Source organism: Hemiscyllium ocellatum, chromosome 2 (genome assembly GCF_020745735.1).
Source record: "Hemiscyllium ocellatum isolate sHemOce1 chromosome 2, sHemOce1.pat.X.cur, whole genome shotgun sequence".
Lineage (NCBI taxonomy): Eukaryota > Metazoa > Chordata > Chondrichthyes > Orectolobiformes > Hemiscylliidae > Hemiscyllium > Hemiscyllium ocellatum.
In genome coordinates, this window is record NC_083402.1 from 42412210 (window position 1) to 42434640 (window position 22431).

The 22431-nt window shown below is 38.9% G+C and overlaps 1 protein-coding gene across 2 annotated transcripts in view; it reads right to left on the reverse strand.

The window, feature by feature from the left end:
* mccc2 (methylcrotonyl-CoA carboxylase subunit 2) overlaps nucleotides 1-22431 on the reverse strand; it is a 130998-nt gene that overhangs the window by 61404 nt on the left and 47163 nt on the right. For both annotated transcript variants that reach the window (XM_060836231.1, XM_060836240.1), the window contains exons 5-9: nucleotides 14842-14969; nucleotides 12074-12186; nucleotides 11114-11227; nucleotides 9027-9091; nucleotides 4053-4152 (exon numbers count right to left, since the gene is read on the reverse strand). In XM_060836231.1, the coding sequence (XP_060692214.1) occupies nucleotides 4053-4152; nucleotides 9027-9091; nucleotides 11114-11227; nucleotides 12074-12186; nucleotides 14842-14969 (520 nt within the window). The remainder of the gene's footprint in view (nucleotides 1-4052; nucleotides 4153-9026; nucleotides 9092-11113; nucleotides 11228-12073; nucleotides 12187-14841; nucleotides 14970-22431) is intronic.

The following is a 22431-nucleotide window of genomic DNA, read 5'->3' on the forward strand; positions in this document are numbered from 1 at the left end:
GAATCCATTCTCGAAGAACTTATAGCTGAGCATTTAAAAAAAACAATCTTCAACAAAATATGGACACGTTAATTGAATGACAAATGCATGGCAGATGAAGTATTATATGACTAAATGTGAGGGTATCCACTTTGATAGCAAAAACAGGTTGATTATTATCTGAATGGCAACAAATTGAGAAAGGAGAATGAGCAGCAAGACCTGGGCTCCTTCGCACACCAGTCACTGAATGTAATGATGCAGGTGCAGCACGCAATATGGCCGGTGAACAATAGGTTGGGTTTAACAGCAAGAGGATTCTACAGAGGACAAAGTACCTCATATACTTGTACAGTTGCCTTTTGAAAGCATAAAAGCTAATACCATCAATTACATTCTTCAGCAGAAACTTCAGTATTCCAACAACTCTTACATTCTCACCTTTTAACTTTTTTTTAACCTATCTTGCACTTATGTTTCAATGAAAGCTCAGATGAAACAAGCACTTTAGTTCTCTCTTCAAAGTTGCTGCCTGATATTTCTAGCATTTTCTGTTTTGTTTCAGATGTCCAAAATCCACAAAATTTTATTCTTCCTGTTTTCAATTCTCCCACAAGTGAAATCATTCTCTCCACAACTGAAGCTGGGCAGATAGTTATTAGGAAGAAGCAAATGACTGAGTAATTGTATAGATAATTTGCATTATAGCAGAAGATACTTTGAATATCCCCATTAATACTATAGAATACGAAAGAGGAATTAAGTACCATCACTGGTGAAGCAGTGTTAAACAAACTAATGAGGCTAAAGGCAAATAAATCCCCTGGTCCTAATGATTTGCATTGAGGATCCTAAAAGGAGTAGCTGCAGAAATAGCAGATGCATTGATTGTAATTTTCCAGACATCCTTGAACTCTGAAAAAGTACTCGAGGGTTGGAAAATTCCCAATGTGACAACCCTCTTCAAAAAAGGGTGGGAGGCAAAAAGCAAGTCACTATTGTCTGGTTAGTCTAAGAGTTATTGTTGGAAAAGTACTGGAATCAATTATCAAGGAAGTAATAGCAGCATATTTGGAAAAATCATAATTTAATCAAGCAATGTCAGCATGCTTTCATAAAAGGGAGATCATGTCTGACTAACTTATTAGACTTTTTCAAGGAAATCTCACCCAGATTTGACAGAGGGGCAACAGCAGATATGCAGTATTCAGACTTCAGGAATGAGTTCAACAAGGTGCCTCACAAAAAGTCAAGTCATAAGACAAAAGCCTATACTGTTCGACATAATTTATTTGCTAATGGGCAAGAAACTGCAAGTGCGGTAAGACGCTCTATTTCAAGATGGTGATCTGTAACCAGTGGAGTTCCACAGGGATCAGTGCTGCGACCGCAACTGTTTACAATACATAATATTGACTTGGTGCATGGAAGAGAATATACTATACCAAAATATGCAGACGACACAACAACAGGTGAGAAGGCAAGTTGTGATAAGGATACAACCAGTTAGCAGAAAGATATCGATAGATTAAATAAACGGGCAAAAACTTGGCAAATACAGTATAATGTGGGAAAATGTGAAGTTGTTAATTTTGAAAGGAAAACAAGGTATTATTGAAATAGAGAAAAGCTGCAGAATGCTGCAACATAAAGGGACTTGGGGGTAGTTGTACATGAAACACAAAGCTAGCACTCAGGTGTAGCAGGTAATCAGGAAGACAAATGGAATGTTGGCCTTCAATTAAAGGGGATTGGAGAAGAGGAGTAGGGAAGTCTTACTTCAATTGTACATGGTATTAGTGAGATTATATCAAAGTATTGAGAGTAATTTTGGTCCCCTTAATTAAGGGAAAAGTATTACTTCATTGGAGGCACTTCAGGTAAGGTTCATGAGAATGATCCCAGGTATGGAGACTTTGTCTGACAAGCAAAGGTTAAATAGGTTGGGACTCTACTCACTGAAGTTTAGAAGAGTGAGAGGTGATCTCATTGAAAAAATAGGAATCGTAAGCAGCTTGGCAAGATAAATGTTTCCCCTTATGGGAGGATGTAAGACCAGAATGTATGATTTCAGAAGAAAGGGGTGCCAATTTAAGAATATGATGAACAGGAATTTCTTCCCTCAGTAGGCTGACTGTCTTTGGAACTCGTTGCCACAGATAGCTGTGGGGACAGAGTCCTTGTATGTAAACAGATTGTTGATCACATGGAGAAATCAAAGGTTGTGTAGAAAAGGCAGGAAAGTGGATGTGAAGAATGTCAGATCAGCCATGATCCTATTAAATAGCAAAGTAGGCTCGAAAGGGCTGAACAGCCTAATCATGTTGCTAGTTTGCAGTTTTATGGCCTTATTAAATACCTTGAACAATTAATTAATAATTTTAAAAACTCTATCAGGTTGTTTCTTTGCTAAAGAAATAAAGGACCGGATCTTTTATAATAGTTGTTTCATTTTGGTACAATATTTGTACATTATTTTTGCATTAACTTTCATGCTTTTAATCATTTTTATAGGAGAAAACTTTGACTAATATTTCCATTGTTCACAGGATTGATTTTGTTTCTTGAGGAGGACCATGTCAACCATCAACACTGGACAGAACATTGTGAACAACCCCTCAATCCTGAAACAACAGTGTCAGTTGATACTCTTTGGGCTATTTCGCAGTACCCTGTGGTAGAAGCAATCATTGAAAATTTTCAAAGTCACCAAATCCTTCATTGATAGACTCTATTAACTTCCTGACAACTGATATTAGGATTTCATTTGTGAATTCTGTCTACTGATGCATTTTTATTTAAGTTCTCCAAAATTTTCGCATTCATTCTTGTCCTCTTACGCTATCAAATTACTGATATATCTAGCACAACTTTGCTGTTTTTGGCTTTTAATGTCATACCTTTATCTTGAAGTCTATTGATTACTCCAGAAAGATTTCCCCTAATTTTTGCCTCTTACTGTTTTTCAAAGCTTGTTTTTTTATACATAGATCTCTTTCACTTTGGCCCACTTTTTAAGAATTTGTTTTATTTCCACCTCATATCTGAATGTTTGTCCTATTCATGCTATTTCTATGTCTGTTCCTAAACCATTCACATTGGAACATTACTACTGAAATGCTCTCCATTCGTTTCATGTTGCATTTCTCATATATTGGGTGAATTTTATTCTGGGTATGACACTTCTAAAACAGTACGTAATGGTTTGGGTCAAGCCCATTTGGCGAGCTCTGAAATGTCTTTGAAATTCTCCCAGGCAACAAATTCTCAAATGCCACAATACTAACGTATTAGGCTGATAAGTAGCAACTTATGTTCATGACACATAAATGTTAGGCAGTGACCACCTGCAATAAGGGTAAATCCAATCACCTTCCCTTGATGTTTAACAGCATGACCATTGCTGAAACTCCAATATTCAATATTCCAGGAGTTACTATTGACCTGAAACTTAATTAGACCATCTACATCGTTAAGTAAGTAGAACAGCAATTTACTGCCTGACTTCCTAAAGCTTGTATGCCATCCACATGGAACAAGTTATGGGTGAGTGGAATATTTTCCATTTGTCTGGAGGAAAACAATTCCAATAACACTCAGAAGCATGATACAATCAATGTTGTGCACCATACATTTGCTCAGCTATTCCTTCCACATATAATGGACAATTTCCTCCTAAAATTAGAGCATCCAACACTGAATACCATAGCACCCAATGAAGAATTTTATCTTTCATAATAAATTCAAAGATTCACTTTTAAATCTAATAACTAATGGCTGAAGGGATCAGTGTAATACTGTTAAGTAAATCACATGGACGTTTAAATATGTGTCATATTATGGGATTTTGACACACACTGAATTTAGGACATTTTCCTAAGAATGATTAAAATTCAGTGATCTTTCTAACAGATCTAAGTGAAGAAAATAAGAGTCAAGCTAGTAGTCAGCTATTTTGTCCTAAGATTTGTACACAGAATAAAAATCTCACCAAGTCTAAATTCCGTATATAAAATGCAGCATAAGGCTATGCTACAAATTTAGGTTTATTTCTACAGTAGTTATGTACTTACATCTAATTTCTTCTGATAGTTGAGATTTCGAACGGCCTTTCGTGCCAAGTGAAGTGCATGAGCATCATCCAAGGCATAGTGATCAGTCACACCAGACTTCCTGCAAAATTCACAAGCAAAACGTTGATAAAGTTCGCTCTAAGATAATTAAGACTGCACTACTAAATCAAACATATTTGCAACAAGCACAGAGAGTGCTGAAGAAACTTAGCAGGTCTGGCAGCATCTGTGGAGAGAGAAATAGAGTTAGCATTTTGAGTCCAGTTTGACACGAACAGTTTGCATTTGTTTCAGGTTCATAGCATCCACCATATTTTGCCTTCTCAATATCACTGTTGCGCTTAATCAGAACTTGACAACGTAAAAATTAATTTGGTTTAATTTCTTTGACTACAAGATCACAAAGCAGTGTTTTTTGCTAGAAATTGGCTTTGTATCATCTGCAAATTTGGAAATCGTATATTAGGTCTCCACTTCAAAACTTACTGAAAAGTTGACAAAATTAATTTAACATTTCAGCTTTATGGCTGTGACATCTCACTGCCTTGACGTTTAGGTGTGTGAAGGCTGCTTCTCATCGGCCATAGATCAGTTAGGAGCACACTTACACGAGTCACTGATTGAGAATGTTGTTGATTAAAGTACAACTGCAGAGATATGAGCCCCAAACCCAGGCTGATATTACACTGAGTAAGTACTGGAAGGGCTGCCTAAGTACAGTCTTATTCTTTGATGTGGACACCGCTGGGAAGGCCAGCAGTTGTTGCCCATTCCTAACTGCACTTGATCTGAGTGGTTTATTAAGCCATTACCGAGGGCAGTTAAAAGAACTAACCGCATTGCTATTGGTCTGGAGTCACATATAGGCCAGACCAGGTAAGGATGGCGAATTTCCAACATAAAATCATATGTATGAACATGCAAAACAGAAGCAAAAGTAGACCATTCAGGCCTTCAATTCTATTCTGTTATTCAATAGATTATAGTTGATCTGTTAGTATTTTTAATTCACAATCCCACCTGGAAACACAAGGACATGAGTAGGTCATTTGATCCAAGGATCCAACCCCATCATTCAATCATGACTGAACACTTAAATGCCTTTTACCCATCCTGTCCCCATAACATGCCACTGGCACTCAGAGGTTGATCAATCGCTGTGTTATACATATTCAAAAACTAAGTTTGCCCTCAGTGATAGAGAATTTCAAAATTTCACAATCCTCTGAAAAAAAAACTCTCTTATCTCAAACCTAAGTGGCTTCTCCTCTATTTTTAAATTGTGTCCCAACCAGGTGAAATATCATACCTTTATTCACCCCATCTACCCTTTTAAGTATTTTGTAAGTTGTGTCTCTAATCTTCAAAACTCAAGAGGATACATGCCCAGGTGTGTCCAGTCTCTCTTTAAAGGACAGTTTTGCCACTGCAGAAATAAGTCTGGTGAATCTTTACTGCACTCCCTCAGGACAATAATATCTTTCCTGTGATAAGGAAACCAAAGTTCTATACAAAACATACTACAGGAGAAAAAGTGTGGACTGCAACCAACTTGCTATAAAATTTAAACAGGATTTCACTATTCCTGACCTCAAATCCTCTTGCAATAAAGGATAGTATAAGCACTCTTGTCCAATTCCATTAACCTTCCTAATGACTTGCTGCACCTGCATGTTAGCAATCAGAAATTTACCAGTGAAGACAGGTAGGTCCATTCTTACATCTACACTTTCCAACATACCATTTACAAAATACTCTATACATATCTGTTTCTCCTACCAAGGTGTATTTTATATCACATTTTTCACGTTATTTTCCATCTTCCACTCAACAAGATCATGGTTGATCTGATTTCAACCTCAAATCTACATTAACCCCAATAATTCCCTTGCTAATCAACCACTGCCTCTGAATCCACTGTCTTTTGAGGAAGGGAATTTCAAAGACCCTCTGAGAAAAAATGTTTCCTCATCCCTTTCTTCTGTAACATCCACTTAATTTCTATGACCCCTAGATCTACAATACACCCTCTGGTTGCCCTTTATCTATAGCACAAGTTACTTCTTCAAAGAACTCCAATAAATTAGTTAAGTACAATTTCCTTTTAACAAAACCATGTTTGCTCTGCCTGATTATCTTGAACTTATCCAAGTGCCCTCTTATAAAATATTCAATAATAGTTTCTAATATTTTCTCTGTGACAGATGTTAAGCTAACCAGCCATCAGTTTTGAGCTTTCTGCCTTCCTCCCCATTTGAATAAAAGAGTTACATCAGCTATTTTCCAAATAAAGGAACTTTCTCCAAATATAATTAACTTTGGGAAATTAAAACCCAATGTATCACTATCTTCCTTCCATCATCATTCCAGGGCCTTTTTTCTTGCCAATAACATCTGTTCTAATGGCTTCAACTTGTTTAGAGGTGATCACTAACTCAAACCTTTCTGATAGCTCCTCTTCAGAAAAATCACACTCATGCTCTTTGCTGTGGCATCTTCTGACTAACTTGTCAATAATCTGTTGAGGCTGTTTTCTGTACAACACAAGTCAAAAGTTTTTAATCCTTCTGCCACATGTACCTCACTCCAAATTACATGTATCTAGACATCTTGAAAAATGTCCATATTACAGAGGAGGAATTGCTGGATGTCTTGAAACGCATAAAAGTGGATAAATTCCCAGGACCTGATCAGGATGTTGCCAGGGTTAGAGGATTTCAGCTACAGGGAGAGGTTGAATAGACTGGGGTTGCTTTCCCTGGAGCGTCGGAGGCTGAGGGGTGACCTTATAGAGGTTTATAAAGTCATGAGGGGCATGGATAGGATAAGTAGACAAAGTCTTTTCTCTGGGGTGAAGGAGTCTAGAAATAGAGGGCAGAGGTTTAGGGTGAGACAGGAAAGATGTAAAAGAGACCTAAGGGATCACTTTTTCACACAAAGGGTGGTACATTTCTGCAATGAGCTGCCAAAGGAAGTGGTGGAGGCTAGTACAATTGCAACATTTAAAAGGCATCTGGATGGGTATATCAATAGGAAGAATTTGGAAGGGTACGGGCCAGGTGCTGGCAAGTAGGACTAGATTAGATTAGATTACTTACAGTGTGGAAACAAGCCCTTCGGCCCAACAAGTCCACACCGACCCGCCGAAGCGCAACCCACCCATATCCCTACATTTACCCCTTACCTAACACTACGGGCAATTTAGCATGGCCAATTCACCTGACCCGCACATCTTTGGACTGTGGGAGGAAACCGGAGCACCCGGAGGAAACCCACGCAGACACGGGGAGAACGCGCAAACTCCACACAGTCAGTCGCCTGAGTCGGGAATTGAACCCGGATCTCAGGCGCTGTGAGGCAGCAGTGCTAACCACTGTGCCACCGTGCCGCCCATTAGTTTGGGATATCTGGTTGGCATGGACAAGTTGGACCGAAGGGTCTGTTTCCATGCTGTACATCTCTATGACTCTAAGTATTCATCCAAAGGCCTATAAATATTTATCTTATGGAGAATTACAAAGCAATTGAGAGCATTATAAGCTGGGGTGTATTTTCCAGCGATCCATATTATTCATGTGTTACAATCAGGTTTGTTCACTGCATAACTTGGAAAGATCTATATTGCTCATTGCACTATGTTAGAGTGTACCTTGGACCATACATCCATAACTGTAACAAGAAACTGCCTTAAGAAATATCAATTAATAACGCTTTTCACAGAATCGTCATTGTGTCACCGTTTCTAATCTAATTATGATCTAATGTCCTCGTGAATGCCTTCAAGGAACCCAATTCCACCACATTTTCAAAATGTGTTTCCCATGCCTTAACTATTTGAGTGTGAAAAATGTATTTTTCTCACCTCACCCTTGCTCTGTTTGCACAACACTTTAAATCTATGCCCTCTCAATCATTTTTCTTTTATAAGCAGGAACACCTTCTCCCCAACTAATCCATCTAGCCCACTCAACACTGAAAACCTCTATCAAATCTCCTCTGAGCCTCCTTCTCTTCAAGGAGAACAGTTCCAAATTCTTCAATCTATTTTCTTTTTTTCCAAGCATATATACACCAAGGTCCCTTTGCTCCTGTACCCCATTTAGAAATGTATCCCCCTATTTTATGTTGTCGTTCAATGTTCTTCTATCCAAAATGGATCACTACACACTTTTCTGCATTGAAATTCATCTGCCAACTATCCATCCCTTCCATCAACTTGTTATCAATTCTCGTTTGAGCATTCTTCTCTTCAAGGAGAACAGTCCCAAATTCTTCAATCTATTCTCATGCCTGAAGTTTTTCTTTCCTAGAACTGTTCTTATCAATCACTCCTGCACTCTCTCCATTGCATTTGCATTTTTCCCGAAACGTACACAATACTCCAGCTGAAGTCTAACAAGCGTCTTGTGCAAGTTCAAAACCACCACACTGCTATTGTTATTCCATGTCCCTATTAAAGCAAAAACACTATGTGCTTTATTAACTGCCTCCACCTGTCTTGCAACCTCCAATTATTGAGCATATATACACCAAGGTCCCTTTGCTCCTGCACCCCATTTAGAAATATATCCCCCTATTTTATGTTGTTTTTCAATGTTATTCTAAGCAAAATGCATCATCGCACACTTTTCTGTATTGAACATCATCTGCCAACTATCCATCCCTTCCAACAACTTGCTAATGTCTTTTTTGAGTTCCACACTGTCCTCCTCAGAGTTACAATTCTTCCAAGTTTCATGTCATATGCAAACTTTCAAATTGTCTCCACACATCATCATCCAGATCATTAATATTAATCAGAGAAAGCAAGGGTCCCAATACCAACCATGAGGAACTTCACTACAAAACTTCCGCCAGCCTAAACAAATATCCATTTTTATTTACATTACTTGAAAAGTACATTGTCATGCTGTTAGAACAACAAGCACATTTGTTTGCACTCATAAAACAAACATGCTTCATAAGATAGTTTACCTGCAGTGGAGATCAGCACCTCCAAGGTCTTCAGCTGAAACTTCTTCACCAGTTGCAGCTTTCACCTAAATAAAGAGAAAAATAGTTTAAAATATCTCTCCTTCTAGCATGGAAGGCAGTAGAACAACAGATTTTCATGGAGTTCCGTTGAAAAATTATTTCCTTCAACAAAAACAGTATTGCTTTCAAACACTGACTGATCAGCTGTGCACTTATACTGAATTTCTCTATTTTATTCCATTTTTATTTCTACCTGTACTGTTAGAAGCTTGATTATATGTTGCCTTATATTATTAGATATTTTGTATTGTTGGGGTGGCAAACAGCTGAGACTTATCACTGTCAGACAGATGTAAACTGATAATCTTTAGAGTAAAAATAACAAAAACAGACTAGTAAGTTACATTTTTTAAACATACAGGAGAGAAACCTTCACAATAATTATGATACTGTACTATAATAATTAAAACAGAATGCTGAAAATACACAGCATCAGTGAAGAGACAACTAAATTTTAATTTTTCAGATCTGGATAACTGCAACAACAAATTTCCTTAGAGATATCAAGCTTTACAAAACCATTGAGAAAGTAAATAACAGCACAGCAACATAACCAGAAACTGTTGCATATTCTCAGAAATGAATACCCACTTAAAATTATCAACAAGAACACACATACTAGATTCATAACATAAGCAATTTACTTGAATTTCTTATTTCCAATTCTCCCTCTCACTGAGGGCCAACAGCAAATAAAAGGACAATCACTGAGTGACTCAATTAGCACATCGTAAGTATCAACGACAATGAAACACAGCCAATCAATGTGATCTAAATAACACAATTTTATTTTTCAGGCATTTGTATTGATTCACAATCTTCACATCAGGCCCTCATGCTTTCTGATTAATTTCATTCTTTGAGTCAGCCCAGAACTCATCAATTGCTGTCTCAATTTTTTATAAATTAATAACATGACAAATTCCCGTGAGGGAACACCATGACAATTAGCGATAAAGGCAGCCAAGGTTCTAACCATCTTTTGCAACCACAAAATACAAAATCCCATAGCTGAACTTCAACTCCACAAATTAATTTTGGAAAACTTACTGCATTGTACTGTTGTTACAAAATAGCATGACTGAATGTATCCTACGTTTTAGCACACTTCATGACAAAAATATGGTCATATTTCTTTCAGTATATGATATAGACAAGGGGTACATGTGGCACAGTGGTAATGTCCTAACCTCTTAGCTAGAAGATCCAAGTTAAAGTCCTACCTGCCCCAGGTGTGCCACAATGTGTCTGACCAGGTTGATTCAAAATACTCTATGAGATAAAGGGGTGATCTGAGGTGATTAAGTGAATTGTTAGAATAGCAGCTGATCCTCTGGTGAAAGAGTTTAATCCTTGGGAACAGCTAGGCTATTGAAAAGATGCTGCCAGTAAACAATTCTTCACATAAAAGGTATTGGAAAATTGGAATTCTATCCCCTAGAAAATTGTTGAGTCAAGGTTGAAACTGAGATTAATAGATTTTGCTATGGAATGACTGAGTAGATGGGGTTAAAACATTTGTGAACCAAACTTTTAGTGATTGACTTAACAGGTCTGAGGGGTTGAATGACAAATCGCTGTTCTAATGATGCTTAAAATATTGCCTTCATAACCACTTCCAGAAGACATGTATTAAATATGAATTTCGTAAACCAGGGACAAAACCAAAACTGCGCCTCAGTGATTACTAAACTTTGTAACAAGATGAAGTAATCACCTTCACAATCAGAAATTATGATCAAATGAAAGTAATTATGTCAACAAATTTCCAAAGCTCAGAATTGGTATTTATTTATTTTCCAGAGCAATGTTAAGTATGACATGAAGGTAAACACCAACAAATTCCATTGCTAGTAAATATAGTAGCTTTTGTCTTTTGTTTTTACGTTGGTAGCACTCACAGTAAGAGCCATTACAAACACAATATTGATCCCAGATCAAGCCATGGAATTTGTAATGAATCTTGGGAGCTTACCTTCATATTACTCCCCAAACATTTAACTGTTTATCAATTTTTTTATATGTACCAGTGGTGGGCCTCCTAAGAAAATTGTCCCCTGATTCTTCACAATGATACTTTCATCAGCCATGGCAGGAACATATGCTCCTCCTGCTGTACATGAACCCATGACCACAGCTATCTGAAATCAAAGGAGGCAATCACAGAATTAATGATTTATACAGGACAACAGTTTATTACAAGAAAACAAATATGAATACACTAATTTTCATTCACACCACAATAATTACCACCACTTTTTCAATTTGTCTTAGTCCTTTCCCTGAACTTTATAACTAAAGTATAGTTACGTTATTCTATTTTTGCATCTCCCCATTCAAAACACCAACTCTAACATGCTAAGTGCAAGAACATAACTTCATGTGACAGATAATTCTACAAATGAAGTTCACAACCTTCTGATAGGGAAATAAACACTATTTCTACCCACAACTTTCACACTCCAGTCTTACACTGAAGAAGATTCTCGATAACCAGATTCTAATTTTTAAAATTTTACTAAAAAGTTAGCTTTACTTTAAAATGATTGTCTATGTTCATGTTTTAATTCTGATAAGCACCACAGAAAATACATAAGTGATCTCAGGACAACTGCTCATTTTAAATAAGGATCCAACTGGTATACTCAGATGGAGGTCCACTCTCTTATTTCAAAATTGTATGGTTTGTGTAAATTTAGGTCTATAAATAAGATACAACAACTGAAGTGACTGTAACAAGATCAGCCAAGTGGCTTGAATATGAGTTTTCCGAATGGGATTATTAATCTGGTCCAATCAGGGAACCCTGGCTGACAGATAAGAACAGGTGTGTTAAAGATTCTGCTCACTCTGAGAGCTGGCTCTGAGGGAGCTGAGTCAGTGTGAAGGATTCTCTACTTGTAAATAAAGGATAACTTGATAATGGGATATCAGCCTTTGTGGAGTTATTTCAACAACAGCATATATATTCTAAATTATTCATTTACCTGTGCAATTCCCATTGCAGACATGTTGGCCTGATTATAAAAGATACGCCCAAAATGATCACGATCTGGAAAAACATCTGCTTGTCGAGGTAAGTTTGCACCACCAGAATCCACTGAAATGAAGCCATGAGAAACAAACAGATAGGCATTTGTATATCACCTTTCATGATCTGAGGGCATCCCAAGTGCTTCATGTATGAAAGCAAAATATTGGTGAAACTTTGAAATGAAAACAAAATCTCCTCGAAATGTTTGGCAGGTATAGGCATTTTTCTGGAGAGAATTGACAAAAGGACATTCACCTAAAACATAGTTCAGTTTCTCTCTCTTCAAATGTTGCTTAACCTGCTCATTATTTACAGCATTTTCTGTTTTTATTTCAAAGTATAGTCACTTTTGGTAAAGTGGGAAATGCAGCAAGCAATCTGTGCAAAGCATGCTTCTACAAACAGTTTCTCTTCTTACTTTCTTAGTCATCCCTCAGGATCAAGGATGGTCTGTTTCAACTGTGCTCTGAGATTCTGCTGATAAATGCAATACAAAACCTTCACACTCTGCCCCATGTGAGTCGGTGCCAGAAGGGTTAGGCACATAAGGTGCTTGAAGGTTTATGCAACCTCTTAATGGCTGTGTGTGTTCCTGATTGAGTTTCTTGGAGTTTTGGTGCCTTCTCAAATAAACCTTCTCCATTTGGTCAATCACATATCAGGGATTCCCATGAGTTGACAAAAATGCATAACTCCCTCAGGAATGTGGTGAAGGCATCCCAAAAGCATTTCTGCTGACCTCCTGGATGTAACCTGCTCTGACCAAGCTTTGATGAAAACGGTTATATCAAATACAAGAATTGGGAGCATAAGTAGGCCACTCAGCCTGTCACACCTGCTCAGTTGTTTGATAAAATTATGGCTGTTTTAATTATGGTCTCAATCTTGTTTTCCTGTCTATCCCATATGCCCTTTGACTCCCCTATCCATCAAGAATCTATACAAGACAGCCTTAAAAATATTCAATAATTTAGACTTTATTGATCTCTGGAAAAGACTTCCAAAGACCACTGATCCTCTGAGGGGAAAAAAAATCGATCATCTCCATCTTAAATGGAAGACCTCTTATTTGCAAACTGTGTTCCTTATTTCTAGACTCCGGCACAACAGAAAACATCCCATCTATGTTGTCAAGCCCCCTTAGAATCACTGAATTTGAAAGTGTATAGACCAAATCAACCTTAACTCAAAAGATAATCCCTCCATTCCAGAAGTCAACAGAGTGAACCTTCTCTGAATTGCTTCAAATGCAAGTATAGCCACTGTGCTAGTCATCCAGAACCCCAAGTTCAGGTTCTGGACTAATGGGTTTCAATCCCACCGTAGTAGATGGTAAAATAATCTGGAGTGTTAAAAGAAGCTAGCCTAATAGCAACTATGTAACCATTGTCGATTGTCGTAAAAACCTATCTGGACAGCAAAAATGCTTTTGGGATGCCTTTACCACATTCCTGAGGAAGTTATGCATTTTTGTCAACTCATCCGAGTCCCTGATATGTGGTTGACCAAGTGGAGAAGGTTTATTTGAGAAACCACCAAAACTTCAAGAAACTCAATCAGGAACACACACAGCCATTAAAAGGTTGCCACAAACCTTCAAGCATCTTATGTGCTTAACCCTTCTAGCACCACCTCATATAGCTAATTTACCTTTCAGAGGGAAATCTGCCATCCATACTTCGCCCGGCCTAAATGTGATTCCAGATCCACAGTAACATGGCTGACTCTTTGTACAGTGAAGTGGTACTGGCAAACCACTCAGATCAAGGGGCAATAAAAGTTGACCAGCCAGTGTCACACATATCCCACAAAAAAAACCTGTTCAAAACTAGATGGTACTCGAGGTGTGTTTTGGCTAATACCCTGTACAACTGCAGCAAGAATTCTCTACTTTTAAACTCCATTTGTCTTGCAATAAAGATCAACATTTGCCTTCCTAATGACTTGCAGTAACCTGCATTCTAACCTTTTTTGCTTCATGCACAATGGATCCAGGTCCCACATTTTGCTGAAGGGGACAACCTCATATTTTCCTACACAATAATCCATCTACCTAATTTTTATCTAACCTACCTAAATCCCATGTAACCTCTATGCTTTCATCGCAATGTAACATCTGACATATCTTTGTCTCATCAACAAAGTATCAAACATATATTCAGTCCCTAAAAGTGGAACTGTAAAAATTCACCAAGTCTCCTTAGACAACACCTTTCAAACACATGACCTCTACCATCTGAAATGACAAGGGCAATAGAGACATGGGAACATCACCACCTGCAAGTTCCCCTACAAGCCACTCACAATCCTAACTTCTTTCAATGTCGCTAGGTCAAAATCTTGGAACTCCCTCCCCAATTGCACTCTGGATCTGCTGACAAACAGTTCAAGACGATAACTAAACATCACCTGCTCAAGGATAATGAAGGTACAGCAATAAGTGTTGACCCAAATAAAAAACATGAATTGTGATAAATTCAGCAGTTCTTGCAGAGTTAAAAATAAAGGTAACATTTCTAATCCAGTTCTGAAGAAGGACCACTGGATTTGGAACATTAACTCATGTTTTCTCACTACAGATGCTGCCAGACCTGCTGAGTTTCTAAAACTTTCTAAACTATCATTAGCTTGTAGAAAAATATGAATGTGCTCAAAACATAAATCAACTTTGTAAAATGTACTTCAAAGAATAGATAAATGTAGTGGAAATTAAAGTTTCACCTAAATAAACACAGGGCAGGTGGTTTTGTCTCGCAATCTCCTGTGCTCTTACATGCTTCTTCACTGTGATTGGGTAGTACGATCCCCCTTTTACAGTTGCGTCATTAGCAACAATTAAACATTCAACCCTGAAAGCAAAATATACAAATTTCAGAATTAACTGTGGAAACAGTTAAACAACATAAAAAAACAAGAAACAGAAGGAAAATATCAAGGAGGAGGAGAGAGCTCATGGTCTGAATTTGGTGAATACTGAGTTAAGAGGGGCCTTAACGGAAAATGAAGTGATGATCTTCTTTTGGCACTAGGCTTCACTGAAACATTGCAACAGGCCCAGATCAGCAATGTTAGAAATCACACAACACCAGGTTATAGTTCAACAGGTTTATTTGGATGCACTAGCTTTCAGAGAGCTGCTCCTTCATCAGGTGATTGTGGAGCGTACGATTGTAAGACACAGAATTTATAGCAAAAGTTTCCAGTGTGATGCAACTGAAATTACATATTGAAAAAGACCCAAATTGTTTGTTAAGTCTCTCATCTTTTAGAATGACCATGTTAGTATCAGTTCTTTCATATGTAAATCACAAAACTTTTTTGAAAGATTACATTCTCAAGCACACTTTAACAATTGGTGTCATGTTGACCCAGATAAGGTATTGAAGGTGTTAACTTCCTGTGAGGCTGTTTGTGCCACAATGATCAGACTGATTCTAATCTAAAAAATGGATTTTCATAATCTTACATGGATTCATGCAGTTTTTGAGCAAAGTAAAATGTAATTCTGCAAGTACAAATTCACCACACAAACTTATATATGTATGTGTATGTGTGGGCTATGAGTGTCTGTGAGAGGTGTGTGTATGTGTGTAAGTGTAAAGGGATTTACGTCTGTGAGAGGGTGTGTGTGTGAGTGAATGAGAGAGAGGGTGTGTGTGCCCGTCCGTGTGTGTGCCCGTCCGTGTGTGTGCCCGTGTGTGTGTGTGTGTGTGTGTGTGTGTGTGTGTGTATAGTGCAATGGGGTCACCTGTAGTGTGACATGAACTCAAGGTCCCGGTTGAGGCCATCCAGACTGTTGGACTATAACCTGGTGTGTGATTTCTAACTTTGTACACACCAGTCCAATTGCGGTGTCTCCAAATCAGGTCAGCAATATGGACAGTAGAGCAGGATGGTGTCTTGAAATGGCAAGGTTGGGTTTATACTTGCGGACTGAATGGAGGTGCTCAGCAAAGTGGTCACCCAAAGTAAAGGAGACCACATTGTAAACTGAGTACACTGCAGACTAAATTGAAAGAAATATGTAGCTGTATAAAAATGGTGGAGAATAACTGTAGAGGTTTATGGAGTAGAAACTGATGACAAGGGGAATCCTACTGTGGTTCTGGGGAGGAGATAAGGGTGGAAATGTGGAAAATATCCAAGGGTAAAGAAAGGCATGGCAGAAGCGCTGTTGTAGAAAGTGACATCATCAGAATAGATGTGGGGGGTGGAGATGGAGAAACTGGGAGAAGGGAATTGACTCCTTACAGGGAGCAGGTTATGTGAAGTGTGGTCAAGATAATTGTAGAATCAGTTTTTTTGTAATGAATATCAGTACACAGCAAACACCAGAATTGGAGATAGAGAAGTCAAAGACAAATAAATCAGGTGGAAGTAAACCAAATAGACACAAAGATGAAATACAAAATCTATCAGATGTTGCAAAATTTAAACCCGTAGAAAGAAAATACTGAAAATACTGAAAATACTCAAAAGGTCAGTTTGTATCAAAAGAAAGAACAGACATGATAACATTTCATCAGAAAAAAAATCAATAATTTAAATTACAAAAGAAAACCTCCTTTCAGAACTAAACAAAAAGGAACAATACTATTCTGTACAAATGATAAAACACAACATTTAACAACTAATACTAAAACTAGAATGATATAATCTAAGTTCAGGTCATAATTGGAATTCAAAGCTGTCAGAGATGTTGAACAGGTGTTTGAAAGGACAAAAAAAGGCTAAGCAGCAGAGACGCACTTCAATTTTAAGCATTTAAAAGCCATCGGCACTAAATGTTGTACTGGAGCATTGTCTTTTCTGATAAGAATGCGCATTGTAACAAGTGGATTTTTAGTTCTGACTGGTTCAATTGTACTTCTTAGATAGCATCCTGCATTTCTCATGATCTTTACCAGCTAGAAACACTAGAATAGCAGATACATTGGAACTCCACCAATAGCAAGTTCTCCTTCAATTTGCAAAGATGATGATTTTGAACTACATCTATGTTTCTTCACTGTTGCTAAGTCCTGGAACTCCCTAACAGCATCTAAAGAACTGCAACACTTCAAAAAAACAGCTTACCACCATGTTCTCAAGGGCAATGAGTGCTGGCTCAGCCACCCACATTCCACAAATAAATTTAATAACAAGATTTGCAAATTTGTGCACATCCACCGGCAAGAAATGATGTTATGGAGTTTAAACTTGCTATACATGGTGCATTTATTCTTGGCATAATTTAAAATGTCTTAGAGAAAATCATCATTGCATCTGATCACAGATTGATGAGCACTATGGTGAAATGTGCAGCTCAAACTCCAGTTGAGATGATGTACTACAATAGGATTTACTCATAAGAGATTTAAATAAGAAAGAGAAAAAGTTAAACATATAGTATTCCATAATTGAAGTCAAATGTCCAAATATTTTGAAATGTCTTGTTAAATCGGATAGATTCTGTGGATGTCTGCCTTTGCGCTGTGCTGCCCTTGTAGCTTTTAGTTCATAACCAACATGGAATTATTCAGATTCAGCGAAGCAGCTTGAAAACAGAAATAATCAAATCACTAAAAGTATAAACGATGTGAAGACTGGCAAAAGATAAAAGTATCAAGTGGAAACTTATAGACTCAACCATGTATATGCTGAAAATCATGGAACAGTATGAACATCAAAGACTACCTAACATTGGAGGTGGAGTCAGAGACAGAGTCAAACGTCACAGAAACAGGCCCTTTGGCCTAACTCATCCAGATGGAGCAGGTTTCCTAAACTGAACTGATGTGATTTACCTGCACGTGGCCAATATCTCTCTAAACCTTTCCTATCCATATACCTGTCCAAATATCTTTCAAATATTGTTACTGTACCCGTCTCTATCATTTTCTCTGGCATTTCGTTTCATATACGCACCATCCTCTAAACGAATGCCCTCTGGTTTTGGACTTCCCTACTCTGGGAAAAAGATCTTGTCTACTCACTTAATCTATGCCCCTCGTGATTTAATAAACCTCTATAAGGTAACCCTTAGCCTCCTATGCTCCAAGGGAAAAATACCAGCCTATCCAGCCTCTCCTCATAACTCAAACCTTCCAATCTCAGTAATATTCTCAGTAATGTTCTTGTAAATCTTTTTTGCACCCTTTCCCAGTTAATAACATCCTTCCTATAACAGGGCAACCAAAGTTGTATGCAGAACTCCAAATGTGGCCTTACCAACGTCTTGTATAGCTGTAAGATGACATCCCAACTCCTTTACTCAATGCTCTGAGCGATTAAGGCAAGCACACCAAATGCCTTCTTCACTATCCTGTCTACATTGCCACTTTCAAAGAACTATGTACTTGCACCCAGGTCTCTCTGTTTGACAACACTCCCAGGGCCCGACCATTAACTGTGCAAGTCCTGCCCTGATTCGTCTTTCCAAAATCTAAAACCTCACATTTATCAGAATTAAACTCCATCTGCCATGCCTCAGTCAACTAGTCCGGTTGTTCAGGATCCCACTGTACTCTTAGATAAACTCCTTCACTGTTCACTACATCACCAATTTGTTGGCGTCCACAAATTTACAAACTATGCCTTACATATTCTCATCCAAATTATTTATATAAATAATGAACAAGAGTGGACCCAACATCGGCGCACTACTGGTCACTGGTATGCAGTCTGAATAACCCTCTACCTCCTACCATCAAGCCAATTTTGTATCCAATTGGCCAGCATTCCCTGATTTCCATGTGATCTAACTGTACTAACCAGTCAACCATGTGGAACTTTGTCGAAGGCCTTGCTCAAGTTCATACATACAATATCTATCATCTGCCTTCACCTATCTTCATGATGATTCAAGATGGTAGCAGAAAAGCAGGATTGTGTGCAGGCTCCAGCCCAGGGCTTATCTGCTCTTGCTTATCTTCCTTCTTTTTACTTCCGTTCCTTTTACTTGCATTGTTTTTCTTTGAAGCCTTTCGCAGCAGATTAGTCAGCAAACTCAGCTTGGCAACTAGAGCAGAATTCCTGTGTGAGGAATAGAGGCACCTCCCAGCAGTCAGAAGCAGTGACAAACACAGCCCCCCTTTGACCACTGGAGGTGGTAGTGCCAGTGACAGCATCGACGTCCTCCTGGAAGCAGCAGCAGCAGTAAAGCTTCTCCAGCGATTGGAGGCAGTGGCAGCAGTGGACTTTTCAAGATGGCAGCACCAGCAAGGTGATATCTTGGAGGAAGATGCCTGGAATGGGAGACTTGGCAAGTTGGCAGAATGGCAGCCTGGTCTAGCAGTGGAGCCAGGAACTTCAGCAAGGCGAGTGTGAGTTCAGCACAGGAGCTGGCATCAGCCAAGTGGGCCCAGCAGCAAAGAGGTGGTGCCTAAAGAGTGACAACTCCTACCTCGCTGGGTCCGGCGCAGTCAGCAGCAAGACATTGTCGGAGGGGTGACGGCACAGTTTTCTTTGGTGAGCAGGCTCAGGACTCTCTGAAAGTTGTATCTTTTATCCTTTTTATTTTTAAACTATTTAGAATGGCAACTAACTGCGGCGACTGTTGAAGCTTAGCACTGCATTTTACTGTGTTATTCACTGCAAATTGCAAGTGACAATAAGTAAGTCGTTGTAAAAATTGGTCACCTCTTCAAAAACCTCAATCAAGTGCGTGAGGTATGATTTCTCATGCACAAAGCCATGCTGACTATTCTCTCAGAATCCCCTCCACCAACTACCCCACCACCGACATAAGGCTCACTGGTCTGTACATCGCTGGCTTTTCCTTGCAGCCTTTCTTAAATAATGGCACAACATTAGCTAGTCTCCAGTCCTCCAGCACCTCACCTGTGGCTGTCAATGATGCAAATATCTCTACTAGAGACCCTGCAATTTCTTGCCTAGCTTCCCACAATGTAAACACAAAATATTTTAACAGTCAAAATTACAATGAAATTCCAAGCTTTCCTTGCCATTAGAGTCAACTGCCTCTATTTTCAGCAGCAGTGGGAGTGGTGAGAGCGAGGACCAGGGGGCTGCTGGGAAGGTAAATTTCCCTCTAAAATGAACTTACCTCAAGAATCAGCAGCCTCCATTTTGCAGCAGCAACAGGAGCAGTGAGAGCAAGGAGCTAAGTGGAAGTGGTCAAATTGCACACTGGGAAGGTGATATATTTGAGGAACGCCTGAACCCCAGACACTACACCTGTAGTTTGGTTGGAGGGGGAGGGTGGATAGGAGACACTACACCTGTAGTGTCTCCTATCCACCCTCCTCCTCCAACCAAAAAAAGACTGGTGTGTTGATAAGGTAAGGCTTTTCTACTTTCTTATCATGTGATTGGTAAAAAAATTTCGTTTTTCATTTATCAATTATGGGATTATTTGAAAAACAGCATAGCAGAAAAGTATTAAAAATTAATTAACTCATAAATGCATACAAGTTAATAAAGTAATTAACTAAGTAGAGATGGCTGGGCAGGTGAGGTGCTGCAGTTATATGATGTAGGAGCTGGCTGTTCCATTATAAACTGCAGTGACCACATCTGCAGCAAGCTTTGGTTGCTGGAGGAATTACGGCTCAGAGTTGATGACCTGGAATCTGAGCTTCAAACAATACAGCACATCTGGGATGGGGAGGGTTACCTGGACTCTTTGTTTCAGGAGGCATTCACACCTGGTAGATTCAGTAATTCAAATTCAGTTACTAACCAGGGACAACAAGGTGTGATTGCAACTGAGGCAGACAAGGGGATCCTGATTTCAGGAATGGAGGATCCTCAGTTCTTAACCTTATCCAACAGGTATGAGATGCTTGCACCCTATGTGGATGAGGAAAAGGGCTGTGGGGAGGATGAGCCAGCTGACCACTGCGTCATGGTGCAGAAGGCCATTCAGGAGGGGGGAGCAAAAATACAAATGGTAGTTATAGTGGATTCCATAATTAGGGGGATAGATAGTATCCTTTGCAAACCAGATCGGGAGTCCCGCATGTTGCGTTGCCTGCCTGGTGCTGGGGTATAGCATATCTCTGACAGGCTTGAAAGGATACTGAAGTGGGAGGGGGAGGATCCAGTTGTTGTGGTCCATATTGGGACAAATAACATAGGCAAGGCTAGGAAGGAAGAGCTGTTTGGGGATTATCAAGCATTAGGAACGAAATTAAGGAACAGGTCCTCAAGGGTCATAATCTCCGGATAACTGCCACGTGCAAATTTGCTTAGGATAAGAAAATTAGGGAAGTAAACACGTGGCTAAGGGAGTAGTGTGGGAAAGAAGGGTCCCATTTCATGGGGCATTGGTGTCAGCTTTGGAACTGGGGAAATCTGTACTGATGGGACAGTCTCCACCTGAACTGATGTGGAACCAGTGTTCTAGCGAAAAGGATAAATAGGGGGTCACTAGGACTTTAAACTACTAAATTGGATGAATAGAAAGAGAAAATACAGGAAGTATGATCGTACATAAAAAGGTAAACAGCAGGTTAGCATATGTGCAGGAGGGTTTAAGTACAAGGCTGACTACAAAAGAAGTAAAAAGGATAACTCAGGAGATATTATTAGAGCACTCGTAGCATTCGTAACAAGGTTGATGAGTTAATGGCACAAATCATCACAAATGATTTGGTAGCCATTACCGAGACATGGTTACAGGATGGTCACAACTCGGAAATAAATATCCAAGGGTATTAGACTATTCGGAAGGATTGACAGGAAGGTAAGGGAGGTGGTGTAGCTCTGATATTCAAGGACAACATCAGGGCAGTGCTAAGAGATGATGTATGTTCTATGGAAAATAAGGTTGAATCCGTTTGGGTGTAAATTAGAAATTCTAAGGAGCAAAAGTCAATGATAGGCGTAGTCTATAGGCTACCAAATAATAACATCACATTGGGGTGGGCAAGAAACAAAGAAATAACTAATGTCTGTAAAAATGGAATGGCAACTATCATGGGGGATTTTAATCTATATGTCAATTGGTTGAACTAGCTCGGTCAGGGTAGACTTCAGGAAGAATTTGTTGAGTGTACCCATAATAGCTTTCTTGAACAGTATGTAATGGAACTGACGAGGGAGCAAAACTATCCTAGATCCGGTCCTCTGTAATGAGACAGGAATAATTAATAACCTCATAGTTAGGAAGGAATGATCACAGTATGGCTGAATTTAAAATACACATGGAGCATGTGAAGATAAAATCCAATAGTAGAGTCCTGTGCTTAAACAAGAGAGACTAAAATAGAATGAGGGAGGACTTGGCTAAAGTAGACTGGAAACAAAGATTTTATAGTGGTACAGTTGACAAGCAGGGGAGGACTTTAAAAACAATTTTTCAAAGTG